Source organism: Cetorhinus maximus, chromosome 4 (genome assembly GCF_964194155.1).
Source record: "Cetorhinus maximus chromosome 4, sCetMax3.hap1.1, whole genome shotgun sequence".
NCBI classification, from domain to species: domain Eukaryota; kingdom Metazoa; phylum Chordata; class Chondrichthyes; order Lamniformes; family Cetorhinidae; genus Cetorhinus; species Cetorhinus maximus.
The window spans coordinates 65,399,389-65,425,930 of NC_135882.1; the positions used below are offsets into that span (position 1 = coordinate 65,399,389).

Below are 26,542 nucleotides of genomic sequence, written 5' to 3' on the forward strand. Positions count from 1 at the left end.
TGGGCTGAGCTAAGTGGTCCGGTAACCAACAAATCAATGCAAAGTTCTGCAGCACTTCTACATCCCAGTCGACGATAAATGTGGACATTCGAGCAACTAACAGCATTCAACTATGGCAGAGCCTAGAACATCAGTACAAGAAAAGAGGCTGGATTGTTTGAAAATATTTTCAGCCAGACGTGTTAACTGAACAATCCCTCTATGCTCCCTCCTGAGATCCCCAACATCATAGGTGCCAGTGTCCAAACTCTTTGGTTCTTTGCACCTAACAATAAGTGACTGAGTGCACTGGACACAGTGAAGGTTATGGATTCTGACAATATCACAGTCAGTCAAATTATTCCAGTGCATCTTTGACACTGGCATCTACGATGTGGAAAGTTGCCCACTTAGGCCCTATCCACAAATATGCATTTATATCATGTTTTAAAGGATCCCAAGGTGCTTCACAGAAGCATTATCAAACAAATGTTGACAGCTGCATAAAGAGATATTGCAACTGGTGATCAAAAGCTTGGTAAAAGTAGGTTCTAAGGAACATCTTAAAGGAGAAAAGTGAAGCCGAGAAATTTAAGGCGGAAGTTTCAGAGCTTAGGGCGATGAAACTGAAGGCAAGGCTCCCACTAGTGAAACAAGATCAGAATGTACAAGAAGCCAGAATTGGAGGAGCATAGATATTTAGGCTCGCTGATGCTCACTTTGGGTTCTCCCATGGCCACTTGGCTCCTGACCTCATTACAGTCTTAGTCCAAACAGTGCCAGAGCTGAGGCGATGCCTTTGACATCAAGGTAGCATTTGACTGAGTGTAGTACTGAGGACCCCTAGCAAAAGTGAAGTCAATGGGAATCGAGGAGAAAACTCTGCACTGGTTGGAGCCACACCTAGCACAAAGGAAGATAGTTGTAGTTGTTGGAGACCAATCACCTTGATCCCAGGACATTGACATAGGAGTTCCTCAAGGTGGTGTCCTAGGTCCAACCGTCTTCAACTGCTTTATCAATGATTTTCCTGCCATAGAAGTGGGGGTATTCATTGATGATTGCACAGTGTTCAATACCATTTGCAACTCTTCAGATACTGAAGCAGCCTGTGTCCATGTGCAGCAAAACCTGGACAACATTCAGGCTTGGCCTGAAAAGTGGTAAGTAACATTCGCATCAGACAAATGCCAGGCAATGATCATCTCCAACAACGGAGAATCTGACCATCTCCCCTTGACATTCAGTGGCTTTACCTTTGCTGAATCATGCAATATCAACATCCTGGGGGTTCCAATTGACCAGAAACTGAACTGGACAAGCTGTACAAGTACTGTGGCTACAAGGACAGATCAGAGGCTGGGAATTCTGTGGCGTGTAACTTCCTCCTGTCTCCTCAAAGCCTGTCCATCATGTACAAGACACAATTCAGGCCTGTGATGGAATACTCCACTTGCTTGGTGAGTTCAGTTCCAACACAATATTGACACTGCCCAGGATGAAGCAACCCGTTTGATTGGCACCCCATCCAATGCTAAAACATTCAGTCCCTCCACCACCAATGCACAGTGACAGCAGTGTGTACCATATACCTGATGCAATGTGACAACTCGCTAAACCTTGTTCAATAGGGTGTACTTGTGTCAGATGGACTGCAGTAGTTCAAGAAGGTGGCTTACCACTACCTTCACGAGGACAATTAGGGTGGGCAACAAATGCTGGCCTTGCCGACGATGCTCACATCCCATAAAAGAATGTTTTTAAAAAAAAGGTTGATTGCTAATCCTCGACACAAGGGGCATAATTTTGCTGCCTTCCAGTTATTGGGACCGTTTGCAGATTGGAAATCTTTTGTGATTGGTGGAACTTAAGACCCAATCTTCTGGGAAACATCCAATTAACAACCCACCTCTGAGGGCACCAGAGGTGATGGAGGGCAGGATATCAAGTTGGCAGCACACCTGAGTGCACAAGATTTAGAGGGCTGCCAGCAGTCTTCACACTGATTGTATTGAGAGAGCTGAGGTGATTTTCAGCAACGACCTGTGCAGTACATAGATTCCAAATGGGGAAGGGCTACTCACAGCTTCACCAAAACCTCCCGGGATGTTATGATTCAGGTGGTGAGAGCATGGAGGTAGGAGTTATTTCCAGAGGATGGAAGGAGGAGGCCAGCCAGCATGACCAAGTAGACATGGTTGGAAATAGCTGAGGTGTTGTCAACAGGACATGGATACTTGCAAGAAGTGCTTCAATATCCTTTTCAGGGCTAGCAGGGGGAATACCCTGCAGTTAGCTGACTGTCTCGTCTGAATGTTTAAAGCATTGGATGGGGTGTCGATCAAATAGGTTGTTTTGTCCTGGATGATGTTGAGTTTATGCACAGGAAGACCGAAAGGATGGTTCCCTTCATGAACCTTTATATATGCAGTCAGCATTCCTATTCAGCTCTAATGTGGTGACCTTGCGCACCCCATTCCATAGTGAAATCCATCAAATGTCACTGCACCTATATGACCCATATGCTGCCCCCTTCATATTTCTGACAATTTCTCATTGCTGGAGAAGAGACTTCATAATTCCTGGGATAGGCACTACTGACATCAATGGAAGAGGCAGGATGGCAGCAACCAGGCTGTCGTCAAGGGAGAGATGGGGGCGCAGCAGAGAATGGGTGTAAAAAGTTGTTGTTGTTGTTGTAATCATGTAGTTGGAGCTGATCAGCTTCCTCAGTGGTGCTTTTGTGTTTATAAATGGCCATTTTAAGCTCAGCAATGTGCGATGGCCTGAAAGCAATAGCTTGTGGGACTTCAGTAATTGAAAACTTCTCTATCCCCCAGAGGCAATGCCAGAGGTGTAGCTCTAGTGGCGTGAGGAAGCCGTGCAGATCTCTGTGGAAGATCAGCACTGAGGGTACACCATCATATGAATCATGCACATCCTGCACTGGTACAGATACACTGACATTGTGAGAATCTCAGTTGCGAATAGAATGGGTGGCACAAGATGGGCATGATGTCTTATGAGCAGGAGCAGGTGATGGAGACAGTGACAGTTGTGGGCAGTCCTCATTGGACCACTAAGGATAGCTTCAGCCATGCTCAGGTGGAACTCCTGACTCTGTCAAGCATCAAATGCACAAGGGTCTGGTAACTGAGTTGGCAGATTATGCTGTAGGAAACCACAGTAATTTCACACTCACCTGAGTCACAAGGTTCAGTATTCAAGTTCCATTCCAGGACTTGAGCTTAAAAGTCACGGTTAACATTCCCAATATAGTACTGAGGGAGCGCTGCACTGCCTGCGGTGTTGGTTTTCCGACAAGATGTTTGAAGAAGATTAAGGGGGTTATCCCTGGTGCCCTGGTCAATATTTATCCCTCAATCAGCATCACACAAAACATTTTCTGGTCATTATCACATTACTGTTTTTGGGAGCTTGCTTTGTGCAAATTGGCTGCCGCACTTCCTACATGACAACTTCAAAAGTACTTTACTGGCTGTAAAGCATTTTGAAATGTCTGGTGGTCATGAAAAGCACTATATAAATGCAAGTCTTTTTTTCTTTCTCCCGACCATTATCAGTTGTTGCATTCTCAATGAGCTATTCCTATCTCTGCCTATGGTTGATATCAGCCTTGCCACTTTCCCCCTTTACAGTACTGAGTGTGTCTGTTTCAGGCCTCAATGACTTCCCACTGTGCACTCAACTCCCCTGAGTTAAGTTCCAGACACTGGGCGGAGTTTTATGGCCCCTCCCACTGGCGGGATCTTCTGGTCCTGCCAAAGTCGATGGACTTCGGCTCTGCACGTTTTACAGCCCTGCCCCCGCCACGACAGGCCATAAAATTCTGCCCGTTGTGGATTCTGTGTGCTGCTGGTAAAAAGCCATTGTCCTGGAAAAATAGCTGGTAATTATTTTAATTAGCAAGTTTAATTGCCTTCCCAATGCTGCCAGCGGCTTGCCAACAAAGCACACAATCACCCCTGTGAAAAAGCACAAGGAAATTGCCTTTTATTCCCCAACTTTTCCAGGCCCCCTGCCTCCAAGGGCCTGGGCAAATTCCACCCTCACCCCCAATTCAAAATACCTCCGGCATGATGCATGTAAACAAATGAATGATCAAAAGCCTGAATCTTTAAAGAAATGCTTAACTCATGTTCACAGATAAAAGTGTAATCATAGATTTCTGGTGTGAGAAAACCTTCAAATTTGATTTAAGCACTGTAACTAACTCATATATAATTAGGAACCCAGAGCTTAAAAATATTTGAATTATTTGATTTTAAGTAACTTTTGATTTGGGAAGAGACGGCTTTGGGAGAATGCCATAACCAATGTTTGGACACACTTTTCGTGATAAAAGGTCCAATTGTAGTTTCTAAGAGGTTTTTTTCTAACTATTGGATCCTCTGTGGCAATGCTTATAAATTGACGGGTGCATTGACCAGCAGCAGAGATCTTTATAAAGCTCCTAATAGCCACACCTTGAAATTTGAGTAAATGGTTAAACAATGGCCTGTAAATCTAACCACACAGTGCCCATTTTTCCTAACTAATCACCTTCGTTCCTAATATAGTCCTGAGGAAACACATGGATGTTATTGACTTGAAGTGTTCCACCCACTATATTGGGAAAAGAAAAATAACAGCTGTCCTTTACCCACGCACAAACTTGTTTGAGGTTCCCACTGCCAGATTGTTTTATCCTGAGGCAGCCTGTGTCATCACAGAAACCAAACCAACCTTAGGTGCAGCTGCGACCTAGAAGGTATTTGTTTTGTATCTGATTACCTGAATGTGGTGCCAAAAGGAGCAGCAGTTCTCCTTAGAACCCAACATTCAAGCCTCCATGACACCAACCACCGAATTGCTGTAGCCTAATCATGTATAACTTGTTGGCAGGCTGTGGTGCTACGCTGGCTCCATTTGAAATGAGGTGTGGAGCATCTTGGACCTCACTTTGAGTGCTGGGAATGTATTCTACATTTCTCTCTTTCTCTTCATCCTCCCACCTGCCCGCATCAACCCTACACTGGAACGTCTAAATTCTATTCCTTTTTCTATGAAAGACCATTTGAAATAGACAGAATAAAGGAATGAATTCCCATCATTTTTGGTGAATGGAAATTTTTAAAAATCCTACTCCCTAGGTGGTGCTTGAGTCACTTGATATTAATAGAAGTGGAATTCTCTTCTTCCCTGCTATTTTCTGTGTGGGAAGCTCTTTTTTTAAAAAAAAAACTGGTAGAAAAGAAACGTGAGGCGGAGAAGGAGGAAGTAATGGTGATTTTAAAAAAATCTTTTATCTGCCTTGCTCTGATGTGCTGAACTCTTTCACCTGTGTTTTATCTTAGGTGGAGGAGGAAATCCAAACACTTTCTCAAGTGCTTGCAGCTAAAGAAAGACACGTTGCTGAGTTAAAGAAGAAACTAGGATTGACTCCACTACATGAACTTAAACAGAATTTATCAAAAAGCTGGTTAGATGTACAATCTTCCACAGCGTAAGTGCATAATATAGCAATGACCAGTGGAACCATGAATTGAATAAATGTAAAGAAAGACTTGCTTTTAGTGTAAGATAGACTTGTAGCTATAAAATGGATTGGTACATTGGTTGTTCCTCCTCTTTTTGTTCAAACTCCTGATAAAATTAATTCATAACATTTGAAACTAAAAGAAAATAACTAACGATAAATATTCGCTCTTAAGCTCATACTTTCCCCAGTTTTGTTTTTTATTTGATGTTTCTATGCCTCCCTTCCTCAATTTGGTGTTATGTTGTCATATCTAAGAATGTTGAAATTGCTCTTTAGAAAATTTGCTGTTACATTTTGCAATCGGTTTATTCCTGGGACCTTCATTATTTAAAAGTTAAGACTAAGTCCACTATGTGGACAGAAACAATTTATTAAAACTAAGTCCACTATATGAAATTTGTTAAAGTTTGTTACATGCACTATCTTCCTCGGGTTAAATCAGGGTATTTTTTATTGAGTGCTCAAAAATGTGGGTGCCACTGTCTTCTGCATCTGCTCAACAGGCTAGGGAAAAGTTATCTGCGTTCAAGGGGTTTCACAAGTTCCTGTTTCATTGCAATTTTTTTTCTTCCCTGTTCCACTTGAGTCATGATTAAGTGCCAGAGCACAGAAGAATCATGTTCTATTCTGTTCTGTGCAGTGGCAATCTAACACAGGAAAAACTGCTATTTGTGGGCTTTGGTACCATGCATGAAAAAGTGTGACATTATACAAAGTACCAAAGTTCCTCACTATACTTCTGACTGTCTAGCTCACTTTCCTCCTTTAAGATTCCCTTCAAACCTACATCTTTGTCCAAGCTTTTGACCTTCTGCCCTAATATCATCTTTTGTGGCTTGGTGCTTGAGGATAATGGCAGGAGGAGGGAAAATTGAGAAACTTCGAATTGACGGACTTAAAGTTGGCACAGTAGTTATGGTACTGGACTAGTCACTGCTCACAAATTCAGATCCTACCATGGCAAGTTGTGAAATTGAATTAAATAAATCTGACCACAAAACTTGTCCAGCACTTAAAAACCAAAAATAGTTCATGACTGCCCTTAAGGTATTTGAATCTGATGTCCTGTGAAGTGGTCTAGCCAGCAACTCCATCGTGCAAATGATTACTATTTCAATAAAACATCCCAGCACTTCAGGGCACCTACAGGTGCGCAATGTCCTCAAATCCTGAGAACCAATTATTTTTAAAAAAATCAATATAATTCCAGTAAATCCAAACTAGTAAGCAAGGTTGAACTGTGGTGTCAAGAAAGAACTACTTGCTGCCACATTCAGTTTTTTTTTATTCGTTCATGCGATGTGGGCATCACTGGCTAGGCTAGTATCGTCTATTCAAATATAATTGAGAGGCGAAGTTGGGGGGGGGGGGCGTTCAAAAAGGAAATGGGGAGGGTACAGGCTCAACATGTTCCCTCTAGGGTGATAAGGAGGAGTAACAAGCCCAGAGAACCATGGATGACCAGAGACATTCAGGTTACGATGAGAAGGAAAAGAGAGGCTTTTAGCAGGTACAAGGGAAACAAATCAGTGGAGGCATTACTGGAGTACAGAAAGTGCAGGGAGGAGCTTAAGAAAGCAATTAGGAGAGCAAAGAGGGGATATGAGAAAGCTCTGGCTGGTAAAAGTAGGGAAAATCTCAAGATATTCAATAAGTGTATCAATGGGAAGAGGATAACCAGGGAAAGAGTAGGGCCCATAAGGGACCAAGGGGCAATCTATGGGTGGAGCCAGATGACATCGCTAGAGTGTTGAATGAATACTTCACATCCGTCTTCACCCAAGAGAATGAGGATGAAGGTATTGAACTCTGGGAGAGAGACTGTGAGGTTCTTAAGCAACTTGATATAGAGAGTGACAAGGTATTGCAGACTTAAAAGTCGACAAATCTCCAGTCTGGATGATTTGTGTCCCAGACTGCTGAGGGAGGCAAGGGAGGAGATCGCAGGGGCTCTGACCCAAATTTTTAATTCCCCTCTGGCCACAGGGGAGGTGCCAGAGGACTGGAGAACAGCTAATGTGGTTCTGCTATTTAAGAAGGGTTGTAGAGATAAGCCAGGGAACTACAGGCCAGTGAGTCTCACGTCAGTGGTAGGGAAACTACTGGAGAAAATTCTGATGGAGAGAATCTATCTCCACTTGGAGAGGCAAGGTTTGATCAGGGATAGTCAGCATATGGCTCTGTCAGAGGGCGGTCATGCCTAACAAATTTGATTGAATTTTTTGAGGAGGTGACCAGGTGTGTAGATGAGGGTAGTGCAGTTGATGTAGTTTATATGGATTTCAGCAAAGCCTTTGACAAGGTCCCACATGGGAGACTTACAAAGAAAGCAAATGCACATGGGATACAGGGTAATTTGATAAAGTGGTTTCAAAATTGGCTTAGTTGTAGGATACAGAGGGTGATGACAGAAGGCTGCTTTAGTGACTGGAAGCCAGTGCCCAGTGGCGTACCACCGGGATCTGTGCTGGGTCCCCTAATATTCGTCATTTATATAAACGACATAGATGACTATGTGGAAGGATTAGTAAGTTTGCGGATGACACAAAGATTGGCTGGGTGGTTAACAGTGAGGTTGAGTGCCTTGGGCTACAGGAAGATATAGACGGGATGGTCAAATGGGCAGATAAGTGTCAGATGGAATTTAACCCTGAAAAGTGTGAGGTGATACACTTTGGAAGGAGTAATTTGACAAGGAAGTGTTCAATGAACAGCATGACACTAGGAAGTTCTGAGGAACAAGGACCTTGACGTGTGTGTCCATAGATCTCTGAAGGCGGGGGGGCATGTTAGTGGGGTGGTGAAAAAGGCATATGGGACACTTGCCTTTATCAATTGAGGCATAGATTACAAAAGTAGGGAGGTCATGCTGGAGTTGTATAGAACCTTGGTGATGCCACAGCAGGAGTACTGTGTGCAGTTCTGGTCGTCACATTATAGGAAGGATGTGATTGCACTGGAGGGGGTGCAGAGGAGATTCACCAGGATGTTGCCTGGGATGAAACATTTAAGTTATGAAGAGAGGTTGGATAGACTTGGGTTGTTTTCGTTGGAGCAGAGAAGACTGAAGGGCGACCTGATCGAGGTGTACAATATTATGAGGGGCATGGACAGGGTGGATAGGAGGCAGCTGTTCCCCTTAGTTGAAGGATCAGTCACGAGGGGACATAAGTTCAAGATGAGGGGCAGGAGGTTTAGGGGGGATGTGAGGAAAAACCTCTTTACCCAGAGGGTGGTGACGGTCTGGAATGCAGTGCCTGGGAGGGTGGTGGAGGCAGGTTGTCTCACACCCTTTAAAAAGTACCTGGATGAGCACTTGGCACGTCATAACATTCAAGGCTATGGGCCAAGTGCTATTAAATGGGATTAGGTAGGTAGGTCAGGTGTTTTTCACGTGTCGGTGCAGACTCGATGGGCTGAAGGGCCTCTTCTGCACTGTGATTCTGAGAGGCTATGGAGGGATTTCAAAATAAGGGTGAGAATTTTAAAACCAATACTTGACCAAGAGCCAATGTAAGTCAGCAAGACCAGGGGTGATAAGTGAGTAAGACATGGGCAGCAGAGTTTTTGGTGACGTCATGTTTACAAAGGGTAGAACATGGGAAGTCAGCTAGGAGGGCATTGGAGTAGCCAAGTCTAGAGGTAACAAAGGTACGAATGAGGGTTTCAGCAGCAGATGAGTTGAGACAGGGATGAAGTTGGGTGCTGTTATGGAGGTGGAAATAGGGGACCTTAGCGATGATGCAGATATGTTGTCAGATCTGTGGGTCAAATATGATGTCAAGTTTGCAAACAACCTGGTTTACATCGGGTATATGGCACAGAAACTGACTATTCTGCCCATCTAGTCCATGCCAATGGTTATGTTCCACTCGAGCTTCCTCCCATCTTTCCTCATCTAAATCTACCATTGTAACCCTCTATTTCCCCCTCATGTTTTTCTAGCTTTCCCTTAAATGAATCTATATTATTTTGTTTAACCTCTCCCAGCCTGTCAATCCTTTGCTAATATGTATACCCACACATTTCTGGTATCATCCTTGTATATCTTCTTTGCATCCTCTCCAGTGCCTCTATATAGTTTTTATAATATGACGACGGCATGCAGTTTCTCAACCAAGGTTCGATATTGAAGCAAAATTACTGCAGGTGCAGGATATTTGAAATAAGAACAAAAAATGCTAGAAAAACTCAGGTCAGCCAGCATCTGTGGAGAGGAACGGAGCTAATGGTTGGGATTTTCTGGCTCCGCCAGTGGCTCAGCCTAGAGTGGTAACTCAATTGCATAGTGCCGGCAAAATTGTCACTTGCCTTCTAACCTGCTTCATCCAAAGACTATAGTGGGTCTTGACTTCCTGAGTCACTATGGGAGATCTTCCATGACTTTGTTTATGGTTGAGTTGTAGAATATAGTGTAAATTCAGTCCATACTATAGGGTATATGAAAGATTGAAGAGGTGAAGGAGACCTGGGATTTGGAAATAATTAAGCTGTACTTACGCAATGAAACAAGTGTGGAACCAGTCCAAAGAAAACAGGTGGAAACTATGACCTCTTTGTGCTATATTTAAGTGTGATGGCTTTAGGTAATTTTTTAATTTTGTTCATTTAAATTCAACAGATTCAAGAAGACTTCTGAAACCCTCTCTCAGGCTAGTCAGAAGGCTTCCTCTGCATTTACTAATTTTGGTTCGGCCATTACCAAAAAATTTGAAGATGTTAGGTATGTCTTGAGTTATTTTCTCTGGTAGCAATGATAACTTTTTGCTGCACTTTTACTTACAACAGCTTCAAAAGATAGGATTTTTGCATCTACATTTCCATTTAAAATTCTTCAAGTTCGCACTTTATATTTTGAGTGCAATTTGAAATTATAAAAGAAAAGTTCACCGTTCTAAGGCTATATCTAAGTATTCCTTTGTAAATGTACTAACTGCTCAAGTCAAATTGGATTGTCTGCTGCTGATAACTTGGAATATTTACAAGTGCTGCAGTATCCTAGAACTTGTACTAATATAGGTGACTCCATTATAAATTTAATGTTGTTGTGACTTGCTTTAACCAAAGTTTTAAATAAGTTTTTGCTTACCCAAATATAACTTTCTTCATTTCTGTATATTCCCCTTCCCCACCCCTCCCCAACCCTGTTCTTGTGATGAGCAATAAATTTGACTCCCATAATTTTTGAAGACTACACTGTGTTTACATTGTTACTTTTGGCTACACAGAGGCAAGTAAAATTCATTCACTCAGAGCATTTTAGTTTTTCTCCCCTCCGCATTTCATTTTAGCTTTTTGTGTTCTCACTTTGTATTTTCTGTACAGTGAAAAAGTGATCATCAGTTCCTGATTAGAGTATGATTTAAATATTTAGCTGCTCGAACAACATTCCCTAGGTTATCTCTATTGCATTCAAACTTCTTTTTCTAAAAACAAACACTGTGGATGCTGGAAATCTGAAATAAAAACAAAAAGTGCTGGGAAGAACTCAGTAGGCCTGGCAGCATCTGTGGAGAAACAGTTAATATTTCAAGTCGAATATGACTTCTTCAGAACTTTGTGGTTCCAAGGGAGAGTCATATTCAACTCTCTTTCTCTCTCTCCATAAATGCTGCCAGACCTGCGTAGTTTTTCCCAGCACTTTTTATTTATTTCTTTTTCTACCTTTTCTGCAGCTGAATGAGGGCTTGTATATTCCTTTTCAATTTCTTTGTCCACTTTAAAGTTTGCATTTACTTTCTGTGGTATTTTATTTCTCTCTCCCACCCTCCTTCATTTTGATCCTATTCATTCCTCCCTGATCATGTAGTAGCAGTTTACATGTTCAGCCTTTCTGTTTCAAGGTTTCTTCCCCTATGATCTGCTACTGATGCACATGTTCAACACATACCCAGTGAATCTAATCTTTCATACAAGCTCCTTCTGCTCACATGCAGTTCACTCCTCTTTTTGTGCAGCAAATGTAATGGTTCAAACTCCTTCAACCTTGAAAATTAGAAAAAATGATTCCTGAATGAATCATTCAAAAATGCTGCTCTTTTTATTGGTCTAAATGTACCAAGGGAGCAGTATTTTTGAACCAATTGGGGAGCAGCTTCAAAACCTGTGACATTTAGAGATTCAGAGTTTCCAAATTGTGAACTGTGGGTTAGTGAAGAGCAGTCCTTAGTGGACCAGACTCAGTTGTAGAAAAGAATGCAAACGAGCAGTTTAGAAAGAGCAAAAAGGTAAGATGTTTTTGTTTGTTTTTGTGATGTGTTTTTTTGCTTGAATTTCTTGCATGTTTGGATTTTGGAGCTTGGATTTTGCATGGTAAGATTCAAGTTATTAGCATTGGATTTGGATTTTGCACATGGCACTTGGATTTGGATTTTTAATCATAAACAGCCCCTCTTAATGGTTGTTCAATGTGGCTTAGGATCCCGCTCCCCTACCACCCTTTTTCCAAAGGTTGGATATTTTACTACCTTTTAGTTATTTTTGTTTCATGAGGTATAGATGGATCTGAATCTGTTTTGAGGGGCAAAAGGTGGTGTACTGGACATTCTTTTGCAACTTGATATAAATCATGTGGAGTATTTTAATCATGTCTTGCACGATGATTGCACTTGTCCATTTTAACCTGATCACTGTGGAACTGAGGTGAGCAGAGTGTGGGTATTGTCAATACTGATTTGAAATGATAAAGCATCCTGGGACTGATGCCACGGCCCAAATGGGCTGGCCTCTCCAAGTATTAGGAGGTTAGGCTATGTGTATTCGTTGTACCCAAGTGTGTCTCTTCAGAGATGCAGCAAGAATGTCAGAGCTGCATCATTTGGCTGTATGCTCATTATATAATGGACACTTTACTGGCGGAAGAGAGGTACAGAGACACAAATACCAGGACAAAATGCAGAGGTGCATGATTTTAGTTTTTAGCCTGTTGGCAGCTACCCCTTCCATGCCTGTTCCAAATAGGAACTGTGTTGCTTTGGCCTCCTGCCATATATAGGGAAGGCAACTCCATGCAAGCCAAAGATCTAATGGGTCTAATGCACAATTTGAACACTGCCAATCATATTTGTACATGCTGCTGGTACTTCAAATGCACAGTAGGCCTTGGACCACATGTAACTTTACTGCTGCCCCATTGTGTTATCACCCATTGGTTAGTGCAATATTTGTTGTTTGTGAAGACTTTTTCCAATGTGCTTTTCCACAGAGAAGCTTAATTCTGCATGTCCAACTGTAATGTACATGAAATTCAATAAAACTCTGGTTTGATCTAGTGCAAGTTTTTTTTTGTAATTTTAACTGGAAGGTGACTTAACCTAATCGAAATATGAACCAACAAGTAAAACTTGTTTTTCCATAATAGCCCTTCTGTTTAAAGCAGTGGTCACATAACTGTATCAAAAATAGTATAGTTTAAATAGCTATTACTATATCATCTTGAGTAATTTCTACTGAGATTGCTCTAACAGATCTGAATGTTTTTGTTCCAGAATATTCTAATTTTTGTTAGACTTTAACTTCTCAAGTAAAATTAAGTAAATACACAAATGAAAAAATATTTTTCTGCCCTTTCCGGAATTGACTAGATTAAATAAATTGAATTTTAGAGACCATGAAGATAACGACTTGAAGTCTATTACAGTTTTCCATGACAGAAAACGAAGACCGAGCACTGTACAGCTTGATGTTATGGTTTATCAGGGCACGACAATATGATGTTTCTTTTCCTCTTTATAATATAAAAAAATGCAGCAGTAAAGTTTTATATGTGGTGCAGATACTTAAAAAGGACATTGTAAATCAAATCAGAAATATAACTGGAATCTCAGAAATATAACTGGAATCTGAAGGAACAGAAGTTCAAACTGTTTGTTCTGCTTCTCTCTTTCCTCCTCCTCCTCCCCAACTCCCAAGGAAAATTTAGAAGTAAAATTGCCCCTTGATGTAGCAATAGTTGGGTAGTTTTAACATGATCAGGTAGTGGAATCTGAATGGATTTTTGTAACTGGATTCTTATCAGCGTGATGGTGGGAAAATGATTTTATTCTAAAGTATAAAAGTCACAGAAGTTATGCTAGTGCAATGAAACCAACATTGGGCCCATTTTGTAATTACCGTTTAAACTGTTGGACTGCAGTGGTTCAAGAAGGTGAGTCACCACCTTCTCAGGGGTAATTAGGAATGGGCAACAAATGCTCACCTTGCATCCACACCCCATGAAAGAATTAAAAATAAATGAGAATATGGTAATCGTTCTCATATAGTTATTAAATCTGATTTGAATCCTTTTATTCAAGCAATACTTAGTGGACTTTTGCCCATAATTATTATATAGTATAATTTGAAAGATGTGATTACAAAGCACTATTGTTGGCTTTAATTGTCTGAATTAATAGTGAAATATCATAGCTTCATAGCTACATGTAATTTCTTCAAAACCTACAGTTCTCGTAGAGTATTTTGTAGACTGAAGTTAGTGATGTATCATAGTTTCTCTTTTCCTTACTCCTAAAGTCTCTTCTAGTTACATGTTGAACTGAATAACCTTTTATTAAAAATTCACTTTTACCGTTATTTAGTTTCAATATTTTATACTGTAGTTTTGAATTCATGATCAAAATTAACTCTGCTTCCCTTCTCTTGAGACTCATGAACAATAGAGTATTGTTTTTCTCTTGAAATTAATAGGTACATGGTTGTAAACTTGCAAATTGATGTTAAAAATTCATTTCCAAAAAAATATGTAGGAATACTGCATTTGACCAAACTGAAATTTGTGCATTTCCGGTGTTGCCAACAGCAGTTGATTACTAGAGAGTTGCCACAGAAATTTTGAAATCAATTTGAAATGGAACACTTTAGAAGGGCAAAATTAGAATATTCAGTAATGTACTGAATTAGAACAAAATTGCCAGACACTTGCATATGTACTTTCTCTCTTTAAATGGTACACTGTTTTAAATTTCAAATGCTCTTATCTCTCACTGCTTTAGCTTTCAATTCAAAACTAAAATTGTTTTTGAAAGAGAATCCCCATGTTTTTGCTTGCTCTAATACCCTTGGAGTTGAACTCAGGTTGACAACCAGGAAAATCACTGAACATGCTTATGATTTTGTCCCACTGGTACGGTATAAAGCTATTCCATCCCTTGGAATTTTCCCAAAGTTTGCTATTCTTTTCATTCCCAAGGTGATGGTTTCATAGAATTTTCCAAAGTTATTGGCAAAAATCTCTTCTGTTATGGTATTAGTTTTCTTTTAAAAATAGTTCACATTTTTTAAGACCTGATGAATTCATCAAATGTTTCTCTCTGTACGAAATAAAGGTCTAGAGATGGTGGCCTTACCTTCATGGTAGCATTTGCTACAGGACTAAATCTCTAAGAAGCTTTTGTACATTGTAAAAGTAAATGTTGCCTGCTTCCTTAAGTCTTACACCCATGCCTCATTCAAAGGCTTAATCTTTACTTTCTGATCTGAAGATTGGTCAAATTTCAGATTAGCACTGTTGATTCCACTTTTAAACTTTAATTCGCTCCCTATGTGCCACCTGTTTGGAACTGTATTTGCTGTTAATTAACATTAGTGGAATTTGGTGATTACACCCCAAAGGTCTTTGCTGTTGAACGGAAGGGAAGCTGTACATTTCTTTGATCTGCTTTTTATTATATACCAAATGTATATTTTTCTTAAAGTTGCTTGTTTGTGAAGAAATTACAGCACTGAAATGGCTTATTAGCTGACTGGAATTAAAAATCCCTTTTAAGCATTGAGGCTCCTTAGTTTGCTCTGCCTTCATCTCAGTAGGATTAGGCTGTGATAACGAAAGTACAACATGTACTGCTTCACTGTACTATGTTAGTAGCAGTATATTTCTATTATATCTAATTTAGGATCATGCATGACTACTCAGCAATAAACCTCAGGGTCTATAATGTTTTTTCTGTAGATCAAGGAAAGACTTGGACCAAGGTCTCTTTAAGGATTTTGTGCAGCAGAAACATTCTGACCTAACTTTGTATGCCTTTAATCAGCAGCTGGGCACAAAAGCTTAACTGCTGTGGCCCCAGTCCCTAGTCCTCAGCAGCAATTACACTTCTGTCATAGGACTAATGGGGAACGTTTACTTTTCACACCACGCTAGGGGGATTCAACACACATTCTTGGGTCACAGAAATAAACAAGGTCTTGCCCTTTTATTTCAACTTGGGATTCCTTGTACATACAGGAATGGACTTTTATTGAAAGCCATCACAGTCAAGAAATAAAATACTTTGTTTCCATTATTTTGCGATCCTCAAAAACTTTGGAAGAAATATTGGATATTGTACTAGCTGCACAAACATCTTTGAAAAGATAATTATTCACGTAATCTAACTTGGAAGATTGGTTAGCTGTATTTGAATTGAAGGAGACGTGAAGGAGATTATTATATGAAACTTTGGATATATTGGAATACAGTCTTGATATTTTGGAGTGCACTCGACATCTTTTAAGCGCAGGTACAACCCAGGTTCCAGTTGGTGTGGGGGCTGTGATGCAGCTAATGCCATCTTTCCTAGCTTTTCTCAAGGTTATTCACATAAAGGAGCATAATTTTTGTATCCTGTTTTGTAAAGGAAGTTTGGAACTCTGGAAATTTGGAAATCAACTCCTACTTTGTGTTCATTCACTGCTTCCTTGAGATTTTAACATAGTGCTTTGTAACCTTGTGTACCATATTTTCAAGTTTCTGCATTTCAAAAATTAAAATTTCTCCTGTTCCCCATTTTCTTCTTCTTGCGCTTGTTTCAACTGGAAAGGCGAAGTCCAGACATTGTTACCTAAATAATCAAATCTTTTATCTGGCATGGTGGATGTCCTCGGGCTACATTAGAAATGTATACCTAAAATGATTATTTTAAATTGTGGTAAAACTATTTTCCTTTTGTTGTTCTCCATCTCAGGAACTTGTTAGAGCATAGATTCCATTCTATAGCTACCACTAGGACTTTGGCTTATATCAGTATTCAAGACTATAAACCAGCTACTTGTATCAAATGGAACACATTTCTGGTACTGCAATATTGAAACAATGATTGGAGAAACACCAATATATTCTGCATTGTTGTATATAGCTTGTGTAAGTCAAGTAGAATTTTGTTAGTCATTCTACTGTATCTACATTATAGGCTAACCTTTAGGTTACTATAAACTGCACATGCAAGGCTGTGACTTGGAACGACCCATATAGTTTTTCTTAGCATTATTCCTTGGGTTTGTTGGTTAAGAATGACTTGCACTTTGGCAGGTCTGTTCTGGAGGAAGGTGTTTCGTCTAGATTGAGAAGGTTGCCTTTCCTCCCACAACCATCCCCTCCTCTTAAATACTACTGACAGTGTGACCTGTGGAAGATGCTGGAATGAAGAGCAAAGGTAGGCAATCTAAACTTTCTTTGTCTTCATTTCTTGAATGGAAGTATCCTCTACATACCAAGATCCTGCTCAACCTGTTGGAGAATGTATGCTGTAAATAGTTAAACTCTCTTACTGCGTTCTGCCATGCCTGGAAAAGAACCAATGCCTTTTCCCAAAAGAGCATCTTTATATAGTATAAGAGGGGAAAATACACTTGAATGATGTTCCACTGTCTTGGAGGAACCCCATTTAACCCCTCTTGTCAACCTCACTTCCTTCTCCAGTACGTAGAGGGTGCTTCCATTTAAAGACAAGTAATGCAGTTGTTTTTCTTACTGCTTTATTTGTCACAAAAACCTTAGTATTCTCTCCTTTTTCCCTTAACCTCCCCCCATCCCCACCATCTAATAAGAATATCCAACAATGTAGTAGCTTACAGTTCCTAGACACAGACTTTCCGTTTGAAAATAACTTAGTAATTTTGATAAGTAGTTGGTTAAGTTGTGTTCTCGCATGTACATTTATCTTGCATTTTCTCCAAACTGAAAAGGGATCATAAAATTTTGTGAATGTAAGACATTTTGGCTTTGAGGCTTGCTAAAGAAGTCATGCTCATCCTGTTCTGAACATGATGTAGTTTAGTACTGTTGCAGTTTAATATTTTTCAGGACTGAGCAGCTGCAGACTTGAAGTGTGAAGTGAATTTGTTTTAGTGCTTAATTGCTGACAAATATTATCCAAAATATGACCCTCAAGAAAGAAAGAATTCCTGCAATTGGGTATGATGATTCTCTGAAGTGATAACTCGTTCAGTGGTGCTTCTTGTTGGTCCTTTTGAAGTAAGAAAGTTCTGGATCTGAGGTTATGGTTGGATTTTCATTCTCAAAATGGGGGTAGCGAGAATCTGGAAAATTCCCACTTGGCTAGCCAGCTTTTGGAGAAAATGCCAGGAAAGTCTGGATTTTCACTTTGGGAGGGCGGGTGCAGGCTGCAGTCAGGCCAGCTGACCTGGGAAAATGTTTGGAGGCAGCCATGGGATGCCAGGTACTGAGGTGGGCTGTTTAAAATGCCCCCTCGGTGCTGTGAGACTTTGTCCCAGCTATAATGGGAAAAATAAGGCCCTCTATCCCTCTCACTTCCCATACCATCTTATGCCACCCCCGCCCCCCCCGGATGTTTCAGCACCCTAATGGTTGTCTAGGCTGTCAGCTAATAATGTATAATGAGACTTGGCTGAGAGTCCAGGCATCCAATAGAGTACTGAAATACCTGCCCCCGCCCCGGGAAAATGACAGCTCTGGCTCTCTGATCGATGCTGTCAATTTTGCAATGTTTATTTATGCAAGATAAGGAGGTTTCAAGTCCTTGCAGTTTCAGCTGTTGATACTTTATAAAGGGCCTGGATGTTTGACACTTTTATTGGCATGTAGTAAAAAGGTTTTTTGTTAGCAAGTGGAAAGTTCTCAGTGGCTTTTTAAAGATTTTGTGTCTCATCCTATTGTCACTATAGGGTTCGTTGGTCCTCTACAGTGCATAATCAGTGAATAGGCATGGAAGTGCAATATCTAGACATGCAGGGCATGAAGGTCACTGGGTCGTGGAGGGGCATACCTTGGCATGGGGGCATTAGGGGCCTTTGGGGGTGGGGGCATACCTTGGCATGGCTGTGAAATGCCATAGGAGATGGGTGGGGTGTATACCTTGGCATGGGGAGGACCTTTTGAACTTGCCTTTCAAAAGGCTCCCTCATGCAAATTATGGTTCATGACATCTCCTGAGGTTCTCTAAGCCATGACTCTTTGAAAAGCTGGCCCATCTCCATGAAAATTGTGGGAGACGAGGACATGGCTACCCCTGCAATGGAGCCAGCTAGGTTGGGCATGCAGGGTGTGGGCTCGCAACCTGAACCAGTCTGTGCCCTTAAAAGGCACTGCTGAAAATCGGAAATCCCAGGAATGAGGTTGAGAATCCCGGAATTAGGAACCGGCTGCCAGTTATACCCCTCCACAGAGTCACCCCGACTCTACAAAAATCCACCTGTTTAACTCTATGCTTATATTGCTGCATTGCTAGTGTAGTAAGAAATCTCACCAGGAGAGTAATCTTCTTCAGTTTTCTTTCAACATTTAATTTGTGTTTTTTTGCTAACCTGTTGCACAAGTGAAATGGATTAAACACATTGATTATACAAAACTTTCTTCTAGTTTTCATTAACTTAGAGTGTGTTCACCTACACACTTGTTCAAACGAGGTGTCAGCTGTGGCTCAGTTCATAGCACCCTCGCCTTTGAATCAGAAGGTTGTGGGTTCATGTCCCACTCCCGGAAAAAGAAAAAAAAAAACCAAGAACTGTGAATGTACTCAAAAGAGTTACATGAGATCTGTTGATAACTCGAAAGAGTTACATCTTAACCTTGAGGTGTCAGCTGTGGCTCAGTTCATAGCACCCTCGCCTTTGAATCAGAAGGTTGTGGGTTCATGTTCCACTCCCGGAAACCAAGAACTGTGAATGTACTCGAAAGAGTTACATGCGATCTGTTGATAACTCGAAAGAGTTACACACTTGTTCAAACGAGGTGTCAGCTGTGGCTCAGTTCATAGCACCCTCGCCTTTGAATCAGAAGGTTGTGGGTTCATGTCCCACTCCCGGAAACCAAGAACTGTGAATGTACTCGAAAGAGTTACAATCTGTGACTGTTGATAACTCGAAAGAGTTACACACTTGTTCATATTACTGTGCACATTTGTGTTCCATGGACTGAATCCTTTAAATGTCGAGTGTACCCCACCTGTATGTGTAAGAACACATCAATGGTAGCCATGCACCCTCGAACCACTTCACCCTTGTAAAGAAGACTAAGTGGGATGAGTGACTTTTTAAAAAAAAAAGTTTTTTAATCTCATCAACTCCCACTACAAGTAGAAATGGTAATCAAGTCCCTCAATAATCTATTTTTCATTGCTGTAGTGAAGGTTTGATGACTGTATAAGGCCTCAAAGGGATTCATGCCATGTCTCAACTGGTATTAGTTTTGCTGAGATCTGACTGGAATTTAAAAATCTGGACCAAATGAGATGGATTTCTGATGGAGCTGAGATGCAGCCCATGTTCCACCTTCTCCTCTCTTTCTCCTGGGTGTAAATGAAACCAATGGTCTCTCCAGCCACTGCAATTTTTGTTTCCAGGTACTGCTAGAATTGCCATAGCATTGCATCATTGCCTGCATACCACCTTGGACAGGTCTTTGAATGGTTTTACTTTTAGGCCCTCTGAAGTGTTGCAATCATACTACAGCAGACAAATTGCATGATGAGGAAATTTAACTATATGTTTACTTGATTTAATGCAGGGGTTACATTCCACTGAAGTTTGCCATAATAGTTTTTGTGAAAGAATGTACTTGTATGCATCAGTGGTAGGCATGCACCCTTGAACTAATGCATCCTTGTAAAGAAAATTGAAGTGGGATGAATTACTATTTTTAACCCAGTTAACCCCCACTACAACTAGAGATGGTAATCGAATTGCTCTATGACCTATTTTATATTGCTGTACAGAAGGTTTGATGGCTGTATAACCTCAAAAGGGATTCATGCTGTTTCTCAACTGGTACTAGTTCTGCTGAGGTCTGTCATGGGATGTCACTCTCTCTATCACCCTTGCTACTATTTTATGATGTAGATCTATAATGCACCGCCTATTTAGCATTACAAAATCCCAAATTCAGTTTTGTTGATGTTTTAGCTGATACAATTATCAGTAAGGCTGTAGCAATTGGTTTCAGTGTCGAGAGGGAAATCCTTTAGGAGTTACCACTCTTGGTCTCTATCCAGTGACCAGTATCAGGAAATGCACAAGTTTAGGCGTCATCTAAGGATGGGATCTGGCTCTGTTGTGATGCCATTTCTCCCAGCTTGAATGAGTTAGTAATTATTGTATAGGTTTGTGTGCCAAAAATACCCACTTGCGTGAGCTATTGGAGGGCTGCTGGCATCAGCACTATACCTCATGTTGAGGCAGAACTATAAGGGGAGGGAAGAAAATTTGGAGGAACTGAGGTTGGTGGTGAATGGTTAGTGGAAGAGAGAGAGAAGTAGGGCTGCTGGCTGGAAGCATCCCGCTAACAAACCATTGTGACGTGTCCCAATATGACACAATGAATGGATTGTGGGCTACAAATGCTATTCATAATGGTGCTGGAGCAGAGCTTTGTCTTTTTTGCGAGAAGCTCAACCATATCTGTTACAACCTGCCTCTCACCACCAATTCTGAAGTGCAGAATTAACTAATCATGTGACTTGAGAACTACTAGTAAATGTCAAGAACTTTTCTTTTGGGAAACACATCATACATTAGTTTGGCAGTTAAACCTGCCCTTTCAAATGAAGTGATGGATTACCTAACACTAACACTTATACTCTCCGCTACAGTTGAATCTTGATTTAAGGCTTTACTAGTTTGTAACATAATCATGTGATTTCTGAATGGGAGCAGCATGATAATTTTAACTCAAAAGCAAAATGCTGATGCTAGAAATCTGAAATAAAACAGCAGATGCTGGAAGTACTCGGCAAGTCAGATAGTATCTGTGGAGAGAGAAACAGAATTAATATTTCTCTCCACAGATGCTGCCAGACCTGCCAAGTATTTCCAGCATTTTCTGTTTTTATTCCTAAAATTTTAAATTTGGACCAAAATTGCTATTGAATTTCTGCTTGCATTTGTACTGTATTTTGTTACTCCACTGGGTGAGATTTTAATGCAATTAATTCTCATGGTTTTGATTATTAATCAAAATCTTAGTTTTTAAATATGAGAGGTTTTTCTTGTGCATGTTACTAATACCTGACCTAAGTTTAAACTTTTAAGTGATTATTTGTTGTTACTATATCTTTCTTTGCTTTTGGAACTGAAGCAACAATTGACTTTTAAAAGAGAACAGATAAATTTGAGTCTTTTGTCGGTTTTCTTGAGCCCTGGAGTAAATGGGCCAAAATTCTATGTAATTCCGTTTTGAACCTAGATATATTTAGGCTGAGGGTATTATAAATTTACAAGGCGGGTGAGTGAGCATCACAAGGAGATGTGATATCTTTCAGGTGCACTTAGTCGTGTATGCTCTGATTTTAAACATTTTTTTAAAAGCTTCTGCAAGCATATACACAGGTACTGCACCCCTTATCCAGCATCCCAAAGGCCAGCTCCATTCAAAGGTAGTGCCCTGGGTAGCAATTTGAATAAAACTCTTTTATTCTTTAGTTTTCATGCTTTATTTAATGTATTATAAGTACATGCTAGGGCTAGGACCCAAAATCCGTAATATCCCCAAATCTGGCACATATCCGGTCCTGAACTTCCTGGATACGGGGTCCGGTACCTGTATCTGCACCCTGGTGATGACAGCATTGCCTATCCAGGAGCTGACCATAGCTTATAGAGATGTCTTACAAACCACTTCTGGAAAAATCTGGCTACTTTAGAATTCTCTTACTATTATTCTGGATAGCAAAGTTTGAAATGTTTAAGATCAATTAAATTTACAGTGGTAGTGACCTGTCTTGTCTTCAATTTTCTTGTTAATGCTCACCGTCTCATGATGACATCCTGCAGATTACATGCTTTTTCACATTCTTTTAGGTAAGAAAGGTGAACTTTAAAATATTGAAGTACAAAATCAATTTCTATTCACTTCATGAAATTAATCATTACTTGGGAATAGAAATGTGTTGCTAGATGTATTTTATGCTGAACAAATGGAAAATTGTGGGGTTTGTTTTTAAATAAAGATATAAGGTGTTTTGAGAACATAATGCCTTCCTATTAAACTGTTTAATGTCGTAAATAGAGTATTACATGTTTTTAAACTAACTTTTTGCTGTTTCCTTAATGCTGGCCGATTAGCATTCATTCTCTACGACACTCAATTAGCATGCCTACCATGAGGTACTGTATTTATATGCCTTGAAATAAAATCTTATGCCTAATTCATTGTATGAAAGGTTTGTGTTAGCGTATTGTAGCTGGCAGACTCCATAGTGATGTTTGAAAGTTTTTTGTTTGTAAATTTGAATATTGACTTGGCTGTAATGCTATTGTGGCTTTCATTGATTTGAGATTTCTAAAGTTCATTTGTGGGAGTAGTAGAAATTACAACATTTTAATTCCATTGCTAGCTAATCATTTTTTGGCATGATTTTCATTGGTGGAGAGAAGGAAACTTTATTTTTGATGCTAATGGAACTGCCTGGATGATCCCATTGCACTACTTACACAAAGCCTCGGCCATACTGTGCCATCGAGTGGTAACGTGAAGGTTCACACTCAGCTGAAGTATAAGTAAAAACAATTTCCCACAGGGTGGAAGAAAAAAAAAGATCCAAATTTCACTTCACTGTTCTCAGAAGTCTCCTCAATATTTATTTCCGTATTGCTTAAAAAAGACACGTTGTCGAAGGGAAATTCGCAAGAATACTAAATGTAATGGGAACAACAATTTATACTTCATGAGAAGAGTACACTGGTTGGCAAGTGATCTCTGATAGAATTGTTGCTGTGGCGAATGCACCAGTTAACTGATGACTGACAATTAACTGACAAGCTTTGTTTAAATTCAAACTAGGCAGGTTGACTCTGGCTAAGGCATTGCACTGGGGAATGAACCAGGGCAATGCTTTGACCAATCTGAGCCAACCTGCCTGGTCTTGTCAGTCATCAGTTAAGTGGCGCATTCTCTATGGCAACTCCTCTACCAGTCAGAGTCCACTTGTTAACCAATCAGCACACTCTTCTTATGAAGTATAAATTGTTGTTCCCTTTACATTTGGTGTTCTTGCGAATTGTCCTGATGAATGCAAGATGAAAAGTTTTGACAACACGTGTCTTTTTTCAGCAATATTCAAGTTCTGTACTACCAAACAACTATTAATAATTATTTCATCGTTTCTTGTCTTACCAATATTGCAACACACCATTTTTCCAGCAAGGGCTAGTGTGATATGGCAGTCCCAGGAAAAGACCAGAATAACATACCTTAAAAAACGTTTTTCCAAATTTTTGCTTTTCTCTAGTGCTACAGTAGCATGACACAGGTTTAAAATCTCTTTAGGTTGGATGATGTGCTCAAGTTGTCTGAACATTTTGTGTATTGAATTACATTGAGTCTCTGTATCTTTGTTTGTGATTGTCTGATTACATGTTTTCAAATGATTCATCGACATACACACCATGGCTTTCTGTTCTATAATGCCACCAAAGTTAATTTTATTTAGCTCCTTATCAATTCTGTTCGTTAGTCTGGTGCTTTTTTATCTGTTGGTTTTGGTGCAAATGATCTGTACAGTTATCAAAATCTAATGAAAGGAAATATCGTAAGGTGGATCTGTCTATCATTCTGCAACAGTTTTTTAAATCAGTTTTTGCTTTGTATTCTGAAAAAAATTATAGCTAAGACTGGAATAAGGGTTGAGATGGTGTCATTTGTTGCTGAATATTTATGTTAAAACATTTTCTTTATATTCTTGCAGAAATTCACCAACTTTCAAGTCATTTGAAGACAGAGTTGAAAGCTTAAAGGTAAAAGATGGAAGAAATACAGTGCATATGTTAATTTTTACAAAACCATGCTTGAAGAAAATCATTTTAATACAAAGCTTAAACAATAGCTTAAGGGAGATAAAATGTAGAGTGCCAGATCTATGAGTTGCCTCTCATGACTCCCCCACCCTAAAAAATCTTCAAACTTACTGATATATGGAGACTTTCTGCTTCAGATTTGTTTCCCGAACAATATTGGTTACGGGGAGGGGCCCCAATGACCTGGAACAGCTCCATTCATTTTAATTGGCATTAACAGCTGAGAACCAATCTGGTACAGCCTGCGTGTGGAATGGCAGCAGTACCTGTTTGATCTTTAATGATGTGAAGGATCATAGATTTCTCTGTTACTCACTATCTTAAAAATATGCACAAATCTTGAAGTCTTGCTCATGAGTCAGTCATCTCTTTTTTAAAAAAAAGAATAAAGAAAGACTATTATGCTTCTTTACAACTGTGGAGAAATGGGAAAATAGATTATGGATATTCTACTATATAGTAGTGGGAGCTATTAGTTGGGCTATGGTAGAGGGAGAACAGAACTTCCCATTCAATGATCCAAAAAAACTATTTCTTTCATTTTGAATTTTACAGGATTATGTATTTTTAACATTTCAGTAAAATATGATATAATTTTAAAACAGATGTCAATTCATTTTAATAGAAGTTTTATGAAACATGATTTCATTTCCATTTTAAATTTTGAATTGTCAAAGCATCACTGCAATGAATTTACAATGTTTTAGCACAAGTATTTTTAGCAGTCACCTTTTCCTTTCACCACATTACGTAGTGCTCTGTATTCATTTGACTTTTTTTTTTAAGTCTAAGGTCGCAGGCAACAAGGAAGGTGGCGGCGATTTTGGGAATGTTCTAAACTCTGCAGCAAACGCAAGTGCCACAGAGGCCATTACAGAAGAAGTTTCAGATGTTCAAGAAGCTCATTAAAATACTGCTTTAAGTCCAGCTTTTCTTTGACACAATACAAATCAAGCAAATGGTACTAGTAGTTGCAATAATGGCTTTCTTCCATTAGTGTGTCTCTGTCTCACTACGGTGCATCTTGTATTTAACAGCTCACAAGATCTGGCCTGCCCCTAGATTACTACACTTTCAATTTATTATTGATATAAAACTACTTTGGTCCTCAACAGCAAAAATTGTTTTGTTTTAAGTGAAATACTTTTTTGGTGAAAATACTTGGATTAATGACTATTCTAAAACCCTGCCTCATGTTATACCAGCAAAACTCTCTTGATATGTGGAATATTAAATTGAGATGGATGACACTTTCACTCTTGTTTTTTTCCGAAGTGGGTTATTTCGAACTATTGAAATGTACAACATGAATTTGGTGACAGACATGAGCTATTACTCAGCTCAAAAGTGATGGTGTATCTTTTGTGTAAGATCATTTTAAAAATAGATGCCTGTTAAATACATTGTGAAAGATCTTTCTTTGGTTTTTGGAAGGTGTAATTTGTTCCAGCTATATGGTACAAGACATATTTGTAGGAAATTGTCATAATCTGAATGGAAGTTTCCACTAATTAGCATTCTCATCAGACGTAGAATTCAATATGTGTTGACTTTTTTTGCTATTTTAAAATAAAAACCTATTCATCTAGTTTTCATGAGTACCTGGCAAAGTATTTTCTTGCATAAGGACTTATAGGTTTGTGACTTGAATGTGTTTATATCTGAGAGGTGATTGTACATGTACACTTCTCATTTTAATGCATGTTGGCAGTTAGCATTTAAGGATTCAGAATTTTGGGTCTGAGTTTTGAAGACCAAATGAATGGATGGTATTGATTAAAAGTTGTTGCATTAATACATATTTGAAATATTTGAGGTTCACGAGTTCAATGTTAACATTGTAAAATGGTAATTTTGTTTTTTGTTCATTTAGCCGGATGAAATGCTGTACAGTCACAGCACTATCTTAGTATTTTCTGTTTTAAAAAAAAAAGCAAAACTTTTAATAAAGATTGCTGATGGTGAAATGTTTGTGAAATGGTCTGTCTAACTAGA

At 39.6% G+C, this 26,542-nt stretch overlaps 1 protein-coding gene across 5 annotated transcripts in view; it reads left to right on the plus strand.

The window, feature by feature from the left end:
- The window catches only part of LOC144679659 (tumor protein D52-like), a 272,612-nt gene that overhangs the window by 67,055 nt on the left and 179,015 nt on the right, over positions 1–26,542 (plus strand). Inside the window, exons 3-9 of one of the 5 annotated variants that reach the window (XR_013576392.1) lie at positions 5,337–5,485; positions 10,143–10,244; positions 16,809–16,932; positions 22,526–22,552; positions 22,817–22,858; positions 24,439–24,487; positions 25,334–26,514. Coding sequence is in view for 2 of the 5 variants with exons in the window: in XM_078540258.1 (XP_078396384.1) it covers positions 5,337–5,485; positions 10,143–10,244; positions 24,439–24,487; positions 25,334–25,456 (423 nt within the window). In the remaining 3 variants the exon portion in view is untranslated. Of the gene's footprint in view, positions 1–5,336; positions 5,486–10,142; positions 10,245–16,808; positions 16,933–22,525; positions 22,553–22,816; positions 22,859–24,438; positions 24,488–25,333; positions 26,515–26,542 lie in introns of those variants that run through there. The other 4 variants (XR_013576393.1, XR_013576394.1, XM_078540258.1 and 1 more) reach the window with 4 other exon arrangements.